This window comes from Rosa rugosa, chromosome 7, assembly GCF_958449725.1.
Source record: "Rosa rugosa chromosome 7, drRosRugo1.1, whole genome shotgun sequence".
NCBI classification, from domain to species: Eukaryota; Viridiplantae; Streptophyta; class Magnoliopsida; order Rosales; family Rosaceae; genus Rosa; species Rosa rugosa.
In genome coordinates, this window is record NC_084826.1 from 12,896,904 (window position 1) to 12,910,407 (window position 13,504).

Below are 13,504 nucleotides of genomic sequence, written 5' to 3' on the forward strand. Positions count from 1 at the left end.
AATGAAGGCAAATGCATCCTTGACGTTTGTCCCAAAATGAGGAGCTCCCTTAGAAACTCAACCTTCAGGTGAATTCAAGTGTCTATGTGTTTGGACCCAAAATGAACATTTTGGCCTGACAAGGCATGTGTTGGAGAAATTGAGCCAATGTCAGTGGCTCAAGCTATATATTGTCGACAAGCTCGAAATATATATTTAGAGGCTAAATAAAGCCTACTATGGAAGCATGGAAGCATGAAAAGTTAACTTTAGCACATTTTCCTACTTCGGCTAGGAGAAACCGAGCTAAACAAGGAAGGAGGGGCGGCAGACTAACCAAATGAAATCTAAATGAGCTAAAACTTTCCAGATTAATACTAGACATCCCAAGGATAATTTCTTATGAAGAGTGACAGAGATAGTTTTGACTGGAAGGCCTTCAAACAATCAGTCCAATTTTCTACAGAAGCAAAACTGGAAAACTGGACCTGTAAGAGGTCCAGCAGAATTTCCGGCCTAACCGCATGGGATAAAGCTCTGAAACTTTGTCAGGATGATCTACACTCATAGTGGAACATTTTTTATGAAGAAGTCGAAGGCTCATTCTGACGTCTTGTTGGAGAAATAATTGAAGGAATAAAGGGGCAGAAACTGACCTAAAACCAGCTTAATATTCACATGTTCATGTTTCCTACCCACATGAAGAAAGCTAGATGCTTTTCTTTTTTTCCTTGGATATATTTTTCTACTACAATCTCTTTAATAGATCATCATCACTTCCATGTTTCTGCACCTTCATGCTTTGCTTTCATTTCATCATTTCTCTATGTTTTCCATATTTTACAAATCACTTTCATACTCCACTTTCATTATTTTTCTTCCACTCATCATTTCACTCTTCTTTTTCTTCCCTATATAAACACCTTCTCCTCTCATTCTAGAAACAGACATTCACAACATCAAAACATCTCTAAGATGATCTAAGTTTTCTCTAGAGCAACCTCTCTAAGAGCAACTCCTCTCCTTCTCTTTCTCTTACCGGTGATCACACTCCTAGTCCTAGTCTTCTCAGAAGCCGACTTTCAGTGCCACCAAACCCTCTGCCAACGTACTTCGGTCCTAGTCTCCTCGGGAGCCTACGGTAGTGCCGCAACCACAACGGTTACAGAACCAGCCAAGCAAAGGTAACGCCCTAGCAACCCAGCCAAGCTAAAGTCACGCTTTAGCAAGTTCTCCTCACTTCCCAGTGGTTCTCGCTCTGCTCGATCTACAACATCGAGTATCGATTGTGATTTTCAAGAAGCTCAGCAAAAGTCCTCGCCACGAGGCACAAAGAATCCCGCGACGAGGTTGGTGCTCTCCTCGTCTACAATCGCTCAACAGAAGTCAGGTCAAGGGACACCCCCGACGACCGCACCCGACGGTGCTGGCACGCCCGCGCAAGAAAAGAGACTGTTGACCAGCTGCAACAAAATTGGAGCCAAACACTATGATCATAAATTTTTGGGTAACTTTTGTTCATAACTACGTGAGCAAAAAAAGTCCATTTTAAAGTTGGTTCTTAAAAGAAAGAGTTTTTATCACCAGTGGGGTCAAAACTTTCTTACACCGGACAAAATGATACCAACTTTCAAAAGTGATCAAAATGATACCTGAATTTTTAAAAACAAATCAACTTGATACTCAACTTTCAAAAGTGATCAAAATGATATCTAAAGTTTTAAAAACAAATCAACTTGATACCTCGGTTTATTTTTTGTAACTTCTTTGTTAAATCAAATGCAAAATCAAGCCCAAAAATTGAAGTTATTTGTGGTTAGAGGGCCATCAACCATTTATAACCCAATCTTCTTCTTCTTCTATAGAATTAAAAAAATCTTCCATTCAATTTCAATTCTACCGTCAATCGTAGAAACAAATAAAATTCGGATGTTTCCCAACTTCTAAAGAAGCAAAGAAAAATGGGAAGAGAGAGAGAGGTAGAGATAGAAGAAGAAGAGAATTAACAAAGCAAAATAAAAAATAATTGAAAAACAGTATTTTGTGTAAAATAATATTATAACCTCACAAAACACCGCACCATACGTGATCAATTTTAACAAAAAGTTACAAAAAATTAAACCGAGGTATCAATTTGATTTGTTTTTAAAAGTTTAGGTATCGTTTTGATCACTTTTGAAGTTAGGTATCGAGTTGATTTGTTTTTAAAAATTTAGGTATCATTTTGATCACTTTTGAAAGTTGGGTATCATTTTATCCGGTGCAATAAAATTTTGACCCTAGTGGTGATAAAAACTCTAAAAGAAAACGAATTTACTATATACTAAAACTCCTGCCACTATTCATTTTACTGTTCACTCTAAATAGAAATGATTGCTGTGCCCTTCGGTTTAATGTATACACGATTGTGCCCTTCAGTTTAATGCATAGAGAAAATGCTCGAGTTTTAATTTGTTTGGAAAGCCTCCATTGAACAGATGCAGATATCTATCTTTTTTTTTTTTTTTTTCTTTTCTTATTAAAGAGGATCAAAGGCAATGCAGATTTCTAATTTTCTATCTTGATTGTTCCAGAGTTTCAACTGCATCCGTCAATACTATATGTATTTAATATTTTAATATCGACATGGACTGATGGACCTCAAATGCCAGCAAAAATCGCTTATACGACGTTCACATCAAATCACACAAATCGCCACGACGTGTCGCTATCACACTGCCGGCTGAAGCCAGCGATCCCCTCCTCTTCACCTTACACAACCCCATCTCTCCAACCATCCTCTCACAACCGTCGGATTTAACATCACCTCAACAACCATTTTGCACACAACACTGTGGGACCAGGCACGGGTCCAATTAATCCAACGGCCAATAATCTCCCTGCCCACGTGTGATCGAGTTGGCGAGTGAGTCCGTTGCTTTCTCGGCCATTTTTTAATTTTAATTATTGGTACTTTTTACAGATCGACTTTGGTAAAAAATTAATTCGCACTTCCGAAGCTTCCTCCTCTCGACACGTGTACCTTTCCAGCGTCGGTGCCTTTATCATTGACTACCCACTAGGCTAGTAGACTCTATAGAGTAGCGTCGTTATATAAAAACCCAGATCTTGCCTCCTTCACTTCACTCGAGGCCTCTGAGAAACCCTAGCCCCAAAATCTTCCGATCCCCAAATCTCAATTTCTTTAGGGTTTCTGAAATCCCCCAAATTGGTGGTGAATTCCAATACCCATTTTGATGTAGATTTCAATTCGACGGAGAATGTAGATTGAAGGTGGCCAAACTATGGACCGGGGTGTGTGGTACGATACTAAGCCTGCAAAGGTCTCAAAAAGGGTGTGGTTAGTTATTCATAAAACAATGGTAGTCCTCGTGGGTGGGAATCACACCTCCTCCAGGTTTTGCACTCGCTAATCTTTTTCGCTCATTATCAGCTTGGTTTTTTCACTCCTTCTTGGAATTTCCTTTTCCAGAATTTTTTTGTTTTGTTTTTTGCAATCAAAGAAAGTTCTCAAACTCTGCTCTCTGAGAAGAGAGACCTTGTTCTTTCGCGCGAAAGAAAGAGCACAAGTCATGGATTTGAAGCTCAAGAAACTCCAGATCCTTCACGGATCTGTAGCCCGGCGCGTGTTTTACCGCTCATTCTTTATCGCCGTGGCTATGTCTGTAATTCCCTTGGTTCACATTCTGTCCGGTTCTTACATGAAAATGTTCAGCTTTGTGAACACTATTGACTGTGCCTCCGGAATGGGCCGTGACAATGTCAACCTGGACCCGGGCAAGTTCATCTTTCAGACCCGGTTTCTGAATCCCATTTGGGGTACTTTGGTGCAGTGCGAGCAAGATGTGAACCTGACTGTCAGTGTGGTCAGAGAGCTAATGGGCGAGCAGCTTTTGAACGGTGATAAAGCTCTCTGTGTCGGTGAAAGATCGGCCTCGGCCGTGATGGCGTTGCAAGATTTGGGGTTTCCCAATGCTCGTGGTGTTTATGAACACCGATTCTTCTCCCTCAAGCGCAAACGGTTTGTGTATGAGATTTACTATGAGGACAAGTCTTTCGATTTCGTGTTCTGCAGGGATCTAGACAAGGTTTCAGTCCCTGCTCTGCTTGTGCTCGAGATTGAGCGCGTTCTTAGCCCAGGTGGAATTGGGGCTATGCTTGTTGGTAGCAGTGGTTTGGCTCCGAATAGCCTGATTAGGTCTGCTACCCCAATTTCTTCATTGCTGAAGAGCTCCAGTGTCGTGCATGTTAGTTATATCAGCAATTTCACACTGGTTGTGTTCAGGAAGAGTTACGAAAATGCTGGTCTATTTGAGCAGTATCGCCTTCCGGCTGACTGCCAATCCCTCACAAACAATAGACCTTTGATCGAGAAAATGGAGCCTCTTGTGAAGGAAAAGCCAGTGGAGGACGGGAAGATGGCTACTTATCTGCCTAATTTTATTGATGTTTCCTCAAAGAAGCGGTTGGTCTATATCGACATTGGGGCAGCAGAGCACCTGAAATCAAATGTCACAGACTGGTTCCTGCCTTCTTATCCGATTACACACAGAGCTTTCCATGTCTATTTTGTTGACCACAACACTTCTGTGCTATTGTCCTATGTCAAAAAGCCGGGAATCACCTTCGTTTATCATCCAGGGCTGGCTGGAATTAAGGACAAGAACAATGTTAACATCGAAGCAGATGCAGAGCCCTATGTCGCAGATGAAGGGTTTGATTTTCTTGTTTGGTTTAAAGAAACAGTGCAGCATGCCGAGTTTGTGGTGCTGAAGATGAATGCAGGCAGTGTAGAATTGAAGTTCCTGAGGGATCTGTTTGAGAGTGGAGCCATATGCTTTGTCGACGAGCTGTTTCTTCACTGCTCTGGCCACATAGACGGGGAAGGTCCAATGCCGGTAGACTGCATGGACATCTTCAAGAGCCTCCGCAGCAGTGGTGTGTATGTGCATCAGTGGTGGGGAGAAGACAACCCCGTCGATGTTCTGTGATGGGGACGTTTGATCCGATAATCTCATGATGTGATCGTGTTGTTAAGTTATCGTGTGGCGAAGGAACATCTAATTGCTCTTATGGTTGGGGCAATATTATTAAGCTAAATAAGCAACCATTGTTATGTTTTGTGTGGTGTTTGGTGTTGAAGGATGTCTTCTAGGATGAAAAAAAATCCAAGACTCCCACCATTGTGTTGTTGTTGCTTTGTGGTTGGTTGGCCTATTTGAGCTTTCCAGCTTAACTATAAATTATTAATCATTTGATGTGTACTTGTTTGTATGGTTTTGCCTTTGAGTATTGCTGCTTTAAACTCCACCTTGAAAAAACTTAGATATGTTTACTTATATATATATATATATATATATATATATATATATATATATATATATATATGTAGTGCATGCTTGCATGGAACCTTGGTCCGTATGGTCCTTATTCTGATTCCACTTTGATTAAGGAAAAACTAAAAAGGATGCCTAATGACCCTACTTTACACCTCAATCCCCTTAATTAATTGTGTTTTCCGTACGCACGGTTCTTAAACCACGATATGGATTTTCTACTAGAAAAAGCCATGGTTGAATAGCGCCACAATCTATGAACCATTCTGGTTCATTTGTCCCATAAAATGATGTAGTATTATTTATAAATCTTTTAAAATTCAAATCAAAGCATTTTTTTTAGTAGATGATTCATGTCCGAACTACAATTATGATATAGAGAAATTCTTAGTTGGGGGTTTTCTCACCACGTGGCTTTAGGGTCCTCCAATAAAAAACTAGAAATTTTTCCCACTTTCCTGAAATTGCCCATGCTTTTTAAATGTACAATACCCAAAAGACTCCCCTGCTGGGCAGTGATTGGTCTGCCGCACCACGTGGTTGTGCGGGTGCCCCACGCAAGTCTTTCTCTATGAAATATGATGACTTCATCGACTAAAGTCTCTTAAAAGCTTACATTATCAATGTTTTTCTTAAAACTGTTTATTTAAATGGCTGCTTTTGAGAGACTGTAAAAAACAAGTAAGTCTAACGGTTAAAAATAAATACATAGCTTCAAGTTGTTATAACTTCAATTTTTTATCCATAAGTCATTCAGAATATTTTAAAACTGTTCTTTAGATAAGCATGACTAATGTTTCCCCTCTTAGAAAGATGAATTTCTTGTTCATGTGGCAGCTATGGTGAGCCAATTAAACAACTTTACACAAGTTATAAGTTAATAAAACAAAGTTTTTCGATAGAGTTGAAAACATAAGTGACATTTCAAATTGAAAAAAAGAAAAGAAAAGAAGTTTACGTAGAATTTAAATAAATAGAGATTCCATCTCTAAAGCTGTCGGCCAAAATAACTGGAATGACTTTTAAATACCAATCACAAATGTTACATCTTGAAGTGACCTTAAGAAAATGGATGGTGCTTTCCAAAAAATACATGACATGGGTTTGATTAGTGAACTTATGCGGCTATAGGTTCCATGCAATTAGCAAAAGTCATATAAATGGGAGTAGTTTTATATGCTTTTGTGGGTCCTTTGGCATGATCGAAATAGTGTAGTGTGGAAGGGCAATTCTCTCTGCCCTCTTAATGCCGCAGGCTGGGCTGTTACACTTGGAGAAGATCATCAAGCTGCACACAATGTGTTGAGGAAAAACAAGTCGAGGCAGCAAGTGAAATGGCAGCTCCCACGGCGGGGCAGACTCAAACTGAATACAGACGGGGGCTTTTATGGTGCTACTGGTCATGGTGGGATTGGGGTTGTAACTAGAAATGATGATGGTACGGTCTTTTTCCCGAGTTAGATCGGCTTTTCAAATGAAGTTGGAGGCTATGAGAGCTGGACTCCTTTTACTTATTTACCAAGGTATGAACAATGTTGACATTAAAACTAACCGTGCTGCGGCGGTTACGGCTCTTCATGGAGATATGGAGGACTTTCTCTGAGGTAGGTTGTATTGTGGAGAATTGTAAAAGTGACTGCATTTTTCTCTTGAACTTTACGATCTATTTATCGTGAAGCAAATAGTGTTACCTATAGGTTGACACATCTTACCAGTATTGATTACTTAGATGATTATTAATTAGATAAAACTCATGTGATTATCTGAGATGTACTCTAAAAAGATTCATGTACTAATACTCGAGGTTCAGGTCTTATGTCCCCCTCCTCTCGCTATACAATTATCTTTTAAATATTATTATTGATAACGAGCGTGGGACTGAGCGTCTCAGTTAGGCTAGATTCTAAACTCTATTTCAAAATCGGTTTCTTAATCAGTGTGGGGGAACATTTTCTTAAAACATATGCATCCAATTATTCCAGCAACTTTGATAAAGACAGCTTTTTACCATAAATGTTTTTTTTTTTTTTTCCATAAGTGAATATTTACCATCTTCAGCAAATTAGAAGCTGTTTATAGGCTGCCAGAAGTCAGCAACCTTTCAATTCCTCGAATGACTGGAATGGAAAGCCGAACCATAAAAGCATTTATCAGACCGAAGAAAAAAAAAAAAGCATTTACTTGCCAACTGACCTGTGGAAACTAGAACACTGCGAGGGTGAAGAGACACTGAACCTTACAGAACCTAGAAAACAAAAAAATGGCTCTAATACTCGCTAGTCGCTCTTCTTTCCCCAGATACCTGAATTTCGCTTTCATCCGAAAGAAAGCAAAACCTGAAGTTGATGCCAAACTGCCAAAGTAGCACATGATTATCTATATTAATATTCTTGAAAGTACTTACAACAGCAGAAGGCTTGTCACTAAACCAAACCAAGCCCAGCTGTTGACGACGTATATTTAAGACTCTAGCAGCTAAATTCACACATCATTGCATGTCTCTGGAGGTGGTACAACACAGGATGTTATCTGTGCAAATTTCATACAGCATACCTTTTTAACACACTGAAAATCGAAGTGTATCAAAAAATGAAATTGCAGAAGAGAACAAGGAAAAAACCAAAAAGGATTATATACAGAATGATAGTGGCGGAGCTTATGCTCTCATTCCTCAGGACCATTGTTGACCTTTATCTCCAAAAGCCTCTCAACTGGTTGTCGGCAAATTGGACATCGATTTGTCTGGTATCTCAAAACCTTGGCACACCCACTGCACATACACTGCAGCAAGAATAGAAATTCAACCAAAAACTGATGAAGAATTTTCCATGTAAAGAACATTCAGGTTGAGTGGATTTCATTAGATGGCAGAATTGGATGGAAGCAAGGAAGGTAAACTAGACCTTTAAAATCTAGGATTTTTAATCCAAAATAAGTGTTCTAGTCTCTATTATCATTTCTTTTATCACTGCAATAATTCAAGCTGCTGCACTTTCAATTAGAAACAAGTAAGGTAATGTATACCTTCAGATATCTACAAGACACCCTACTTAAACCCTGAATAAAAGCTTTCTATTATGCCAAACTTTAAATAGAAAGGAGGGAAATGTAATTACCATGTGCCGACATGGAAGAACAGTTGTGTCCCGTGGTTCAGACAGGCAAATGACGCATTCTTTTCCTGGATCGTTCCCGTCCAAGTCATCCTCGACTGAATTACCAATTCCATATATCTCCTGTAGTTCATACCTCATCCCACTCACCCAAAGAATCTGCTTGACAACCCTCACCTGGAATTCACCTTTCTCCCTCTCAAATACAGCCTGAGTTATCTGGGAGTTCGTTGCTACAGATACAGAGTTTCCCTCTGATCCATCATGCTCAGGTGGGGATGCCTCTGCCTTCACTGCTAGAGGATAGATATCCAAGCCAGCTACTTTCAGTAACTCTGTCTCGTCAAACATTGAGAAGTTAATTCCAGTTCCAGGGGGTTGTTTGAACTTCTGGCCCAGGCCTTGTTGAAAGTGTACCGTCACAGGTGGAAGGAGGTTAAACTTCGTTGGTGTCAGGTTACAGTCCTCGCCTTCCTTTGCAAAGAAGATGATGGTGATGCTGTTCCACAGAGCCATATATTAGAAAATATGATGATCAGATCATGATATAAGGACTAAGAAAATGCAAGGCAGATAAACAAAATTTTATTACATAAACTACCTTCTAACAGAATGCATGTAAATTAAATATCAAGGCCATTGCCAAAACTCAAAAGATGTACTACTATATGTCCTTCGACAAATCCACACGGAAAAAAAAAAATTTACTGCTACTCATACAAGTTGGAAATACGATAAGATATCGAAAAATAATAATTTGAATAGCTTGAATCAAATATCATCATGAGCATGGCATTGGAGTTTTTTTTTTTTGGCATACAATATCCTCCCTGGTGCACCTTAATCAAGGATAATAAAGTATACCTGGGAACTTAAGTAGTAACATCCCCAAGAATATATAGTCGGTTAGACTGCATTGTTGTGACTTTTACCTATTTCATACACTATAGTCACCATGACAAGATCACAGAATACCTTTAAGTCACTTCAGCTTTTGTCAGTTTGCCACAGTTCAAACAAAGCGTGGCAAACCAACTAACATTATCTTGGTTGAATATCCAAGATTAAAGATTCCAGTTCAAATCCCTGCCAGTAAGATTCAATTTCATGCTGAATCTCACCTATTTGCCTCTTCAGTACTGGGAAAAGGTCCACAACCTAGGGAGAGACTGTCACCATATAAAACAACACTTGGCTCTGACATCTCAATCTTTTCTTAACAATGCCATTAATTAACTAACAAAACTCATCATTGGTAAAGCACAAGTCATCAACCCCTCACTGGCATTACAGAGAAAGCGAGACGACTCCATCAGCTATGATCATAATAACCCCTCCAGAATGGCAATGACCCTTCAACTAGTTTTCATTAAAACTCCAATGATACTTCTATATCCAGTAACCAAACTACCCCATTGATCACAAACTAACCAAATTCTACCAATCCTACCATTTTAAGCTAATCCCACATCAGGAAATAACAACCCCAAGCAAGCATTTAAAAGACAGAATCCAAAAGCAAAAATTGAAGACTGAAGCTTTGAGCTTTTTGTACCTCCCAGCAACAGTGGCATCAAAAGTGAAAGACAACAGAAAGCTCCCGGGGTTTTCCTCATCCGGTTCAACCCTCAAAGACTCCTTCTTCAGATTCACATCGTTCCTTATCGTCACCGCCTTCTGGTGCTCCACGTACGGCGTCGGAGCCTGCATTACCGGCCCGCACCGGTACCTCCCGCCGGCCCAATTCGCCTCCATCTGCGGATGCGGCACCCGGTGGTGGTGATCGTACGGCGCCGGCAGTGGCGCCGCCGGCGGGTAGTAACCCGGGTACTGGTAATACTGGGCCTGGTTGGGGTTCGGGTATTGCGGCGGGTTTTGAGCCGGGTACGGCGTCGCGGCCGCGAAGACGTAGCGGTTGGCGGAGATTTCGGGCTGTGGTGGGGCCGGTGGCGGCGGAGACGGGTGGCTCTGGCGGTTGTGGTGGTGTCTCCGGCGGGAGGAGTTGCCTCTGCTACTGCCCATGTTTCCCATATTGGGAAAGTTTAAATTTTTCTGGGAGAATCTGGAAGCTAAACAGATCAAAAGCCCAGAAATTCTGTCAGGATTTCAGAAGGTGTGAGAGATTTGGGGATTGCTTTTTGGTGTATCTGGGTTTTGTGGGAAAGAGAAAAGGTGGAAGAGGGAGGAAGGAAGGAAGGAAGTGACAAAATACCAAAAACAATAATGAATGAAGACAAGTAGATATAGAGAGATAGATATGAAAGGAGGAATCTTGTTTTATAAATATGGATTTTCAGTGGGGGATAGTGGGATTGCGTAAAGCTCCACCCAGAACACTTATCTATCTAATCGTCTCAGTCGACCCATCACCACCCATGATTCATGAATGAAAAAGAAGGAAAGAAAAGAGATGATGCTTAACAGCTAAAGCGAAGTAGTAGTAGCAGCTAACTTGAACGCTTTTTGCTTTCTTCTTCTCTTTTGATGTATGTGGTGGCTATGTGCGTGGTGATTAGGTTATGCTTATGCACATGAATATTTTACAATTTCCACCACCCAATATGGAATGTATTGTACCTTGCGTGGGTACTCCGTACATGTTATAGTATGTATTCTAAGTCTGTTTAGTTTGTGTTGCATACGGGTTTTTTTGTGCGATGTGTTTTGAGTCGAATGCTACGACCATGATTTATTGCTTGGAGGATGGGGAGGGATTTGCATTGGATGCAAATGGCATTGAGGGAGGAGAGGGACTAATGAAGGAAATTCAACATAATAGTCCGTAGTGGACCCATAATTTTAATTTTCTAGAGGCGAGGTTTTTTTTTCCTTTTTTTTTCTAATGAGATATGTGAAAACACCAAATATGAATACATATAGAAAAAGCAGAGTTATGTGTACATAAGAGATGTCATCATGATTTTCTCTCTAGAGAAAAACCCTAGGTAAGAGAAAACGCAAACAGGGAATCGTGCCTGTCCGGCGGCGCGCCCTCACGGCGTCGTCGTCGGACGGGACAGAATGGACCTCGTGTCTGGGAATAAGCTGTCCGGTCGGAGAAGATGTTGCTGGGGGCTGACGGCGCTTTCCAGATCGCTTGGAGATTCTGACGGCGAAGGGCTGCAGTGGTTGGAGGGCAGGCAGGCGGGGTCGTCCTATCCTAGAATGGCGCGCGGACGGCGTGGTGGTTGGCGAGATCGGAGGTCTGCTGGTGGTGACCGAATGGCGTCGCTGGCTTCCTCTGGTTTCCGACCCGATCAGGTTGCTTTGATCGGGTTTGGCCAGATTTGCTTGGAGATGGGGAGGGGTGGCCTGGCTTGCTGGAGTAGTGGGGAGGATGGAGGTCTGGAGGGTCAGATAGCTCTTGCACGTCGTCAAGTTGGCGGTGATGGAGCTGCCGGTGGTGCGACGGCGTGGGAGGAGCAGGCGAGATGGATGTGTCGTGCTCTCTGCACTTCTCTTCATAGACTTGGGCTTGTCGGTACATGGGCCTGGGCTTTGGCTCTAGGCCCAGTTTATTATTTAGATTATTTCTCTGTTTTGTTCTATTATTTTGTACTCTTTGTTAAACGTGGCTTTATGCCAGAAATAAGTCCCTATCGAATATTGGTGGGGCGACGTGGGCTTTGTCCCGGATTGCACACTCAGTGTGCCTTGTCTGGCCTAGTGAGGCGACGAGCTATTTGCTTGATCAAATGGACGCAACCTCCTAGTGGCAGGATGAAATTAAGTGTCGCCGGATTTATTTCCGTGTGGCAACATAGTGGGAAAGCTGTGTTATTTGCAATGATGCTTCTTCGTTATAGAGTTATCTTTCCGGTATGTCACCACTATCTCAAAGCAAATAGAGTAGCCATTCGTGCACTCTTTGCTAATTGGTGCTTGTCAGAGTACATAGATTTTGTAGAGAGTCTTGGTATTATTTCAGGATGTTCTCTTTATGCTTACTGTAATCTGGGGTTCAGGCTCTACGTCCCCCCCTTGTATTCTGCAATTTCATTAATCAAGGCTTGAGGGCAGCCGCACCAGCCCCATTTCAAAAAAAAAAAAAAAGATGTCATCATAGTTATAATCTATAATATATGCATATAGAACGAGACTGTAGTTAATCATGTCCAATTAATGTATCAAAGCCAGATTAATCTCACTAAATGGGGGTTGACCTTTTTGATTTTTTATTAAACTTTTCTATAGCACGGCAAGTATGTTAATTCTATATATGTAATTATGATTTATGTATGCAAACGTTCCTTGTTGGGCACAACGTAAGTCTGGCGGTGATAGTAGTTAATTTCATGTGAGTTGGTTACGTGATCATTTGTTAGGTTTGTTTATTTGTATACTGTAGTTGTTCATTTTTAGCCTAGTTGGTTTCTTATTCGACTATTGTTATTGTCCAGAAAAAAAAAAAATTTCTCTAATGACGACCTATTATTTATCGACTAAAATTTAAAATTCATCAAATCATTGATTTAAAGTTCTCATTCTAAAATTCTTAATAAATAAATTCTCCTAAGACATTTTTAAATAAATGGGCAACTAAATACTCTATTGGGCAACGAAACAATTTCCATTATAATATAAGGATAGTACATATTGCATCGTAATATAAAATCATATGTATAAGACCATTATGCCAGTTCTGAGTTCATGGTTTTAGATGTTGTTGCTACTGTGTAAACAGTAATCACATTTTCCATTCCATTCCCCAATATATATACACTATTCTGCTCCTGCGGTTATGCTAATTTCATTCCACTTTGAAACTATAATATGATTGATTCCTATGAAAGCAGTGAAATTATCCTTATTCCAGCGGAGAAAGAGAGGAATAAAGTTGGCTTGTGCAAATGTATATGACCATACCTGAATTTCATCATTGCCAAGTTGCTCATTGGGAGGTAGTGAATAATGATGTCATTTGCTAGTAACTTTCACATTGGTCTACTTGATCATGTAATGTAGCTTCAACAAAGGAGGCGGACGAAAATGTTACAGAAACTAATTTATTTGTTTACTAAATAACAAAATGATATTATTTAAGTAATTAAGACTTTTAGCATGCATGATGGATTA

General features: G+C 40.5%; 2 protein-coding genes across 2 annotated transcripts; one reads left to right on the forward strand and one right to left on the reverse strand.

The window, feature by feature from the left end:
• The first annotated feature begins 3,076 nt into the window (after positions 1 to 3,076).
• Positions 3,077 to 5,253, forward strand: LOC133720826 (uncharacterized). The gene has a single exon (XM_062147307.1). The coding sequence runs from the start codon at positions 3,552 to 3,554 to the stop codon at positions 4,968 to 4,970; it is 1,419 nt and encodes a 472-aa protein (XP_062003291.1). The 5' UTR covers positions 3,077 to 3,551; the 3' UTR covers positions 4,971 to 5,253.
• Positions 5,254 to 7,774: 2,521 nt separating this feature from the next.
• Positions 7,775 to 10,932, reverse strand: LOC133720544 (probable E3 ubiquitin-protein ligase LOG2). The gene is made up of 3 exons (XM_062146896.1): positions 9,984 to 10,932; positions 8,432 to 8,927; positions 7,775 to 8,096 (listed from the first exon to the last, which is right to left on the reverse strand). Exons 1-3 carry the CDS (start codon positions 10,457 to 10,459, stop codon positions 7,980 to 7,982), a joined length of 1,089 nt encoding a protein of 362 aa, XP_062002880.1. The 5' UTR covers positions 10,460 to 10,932; the 3' UTR covers positions 7,775 to 7,979.
• Positions 10,933 to 13,504: the final 2,572 nt, after the last annotated feature.

Coding starts and splice junctions, on each gene's coding strand:
- LOC133720826 (XM_062147307.1), top strand. CDS start 3,552: ATGGATTTGAAGCTCAAGAAACTCCAGATCCTTCACGGATCTGTAGCC.
- LOC133720544 (XM_062146896.1), bottom strand. CDS start 10,459: ATGGGAAACATGGGCAGTAGCAGAGGCAACTCCTCCCGCCGGAGACAC. Junction 8,928..9,983: donor GATGCCACTGTTGCTGGGAG/GTACAAAAAGCT, acceptor TCTGTGGAACAG/CATCACCATCATCTTCTTTG. Junction 8,097..8,431: donor TTCTTCCATGTCGGCACATG/GTAATTACATTT, acceptor TTCTTGCTGCAG/TGTATGTGCAGTGGGTGTGC.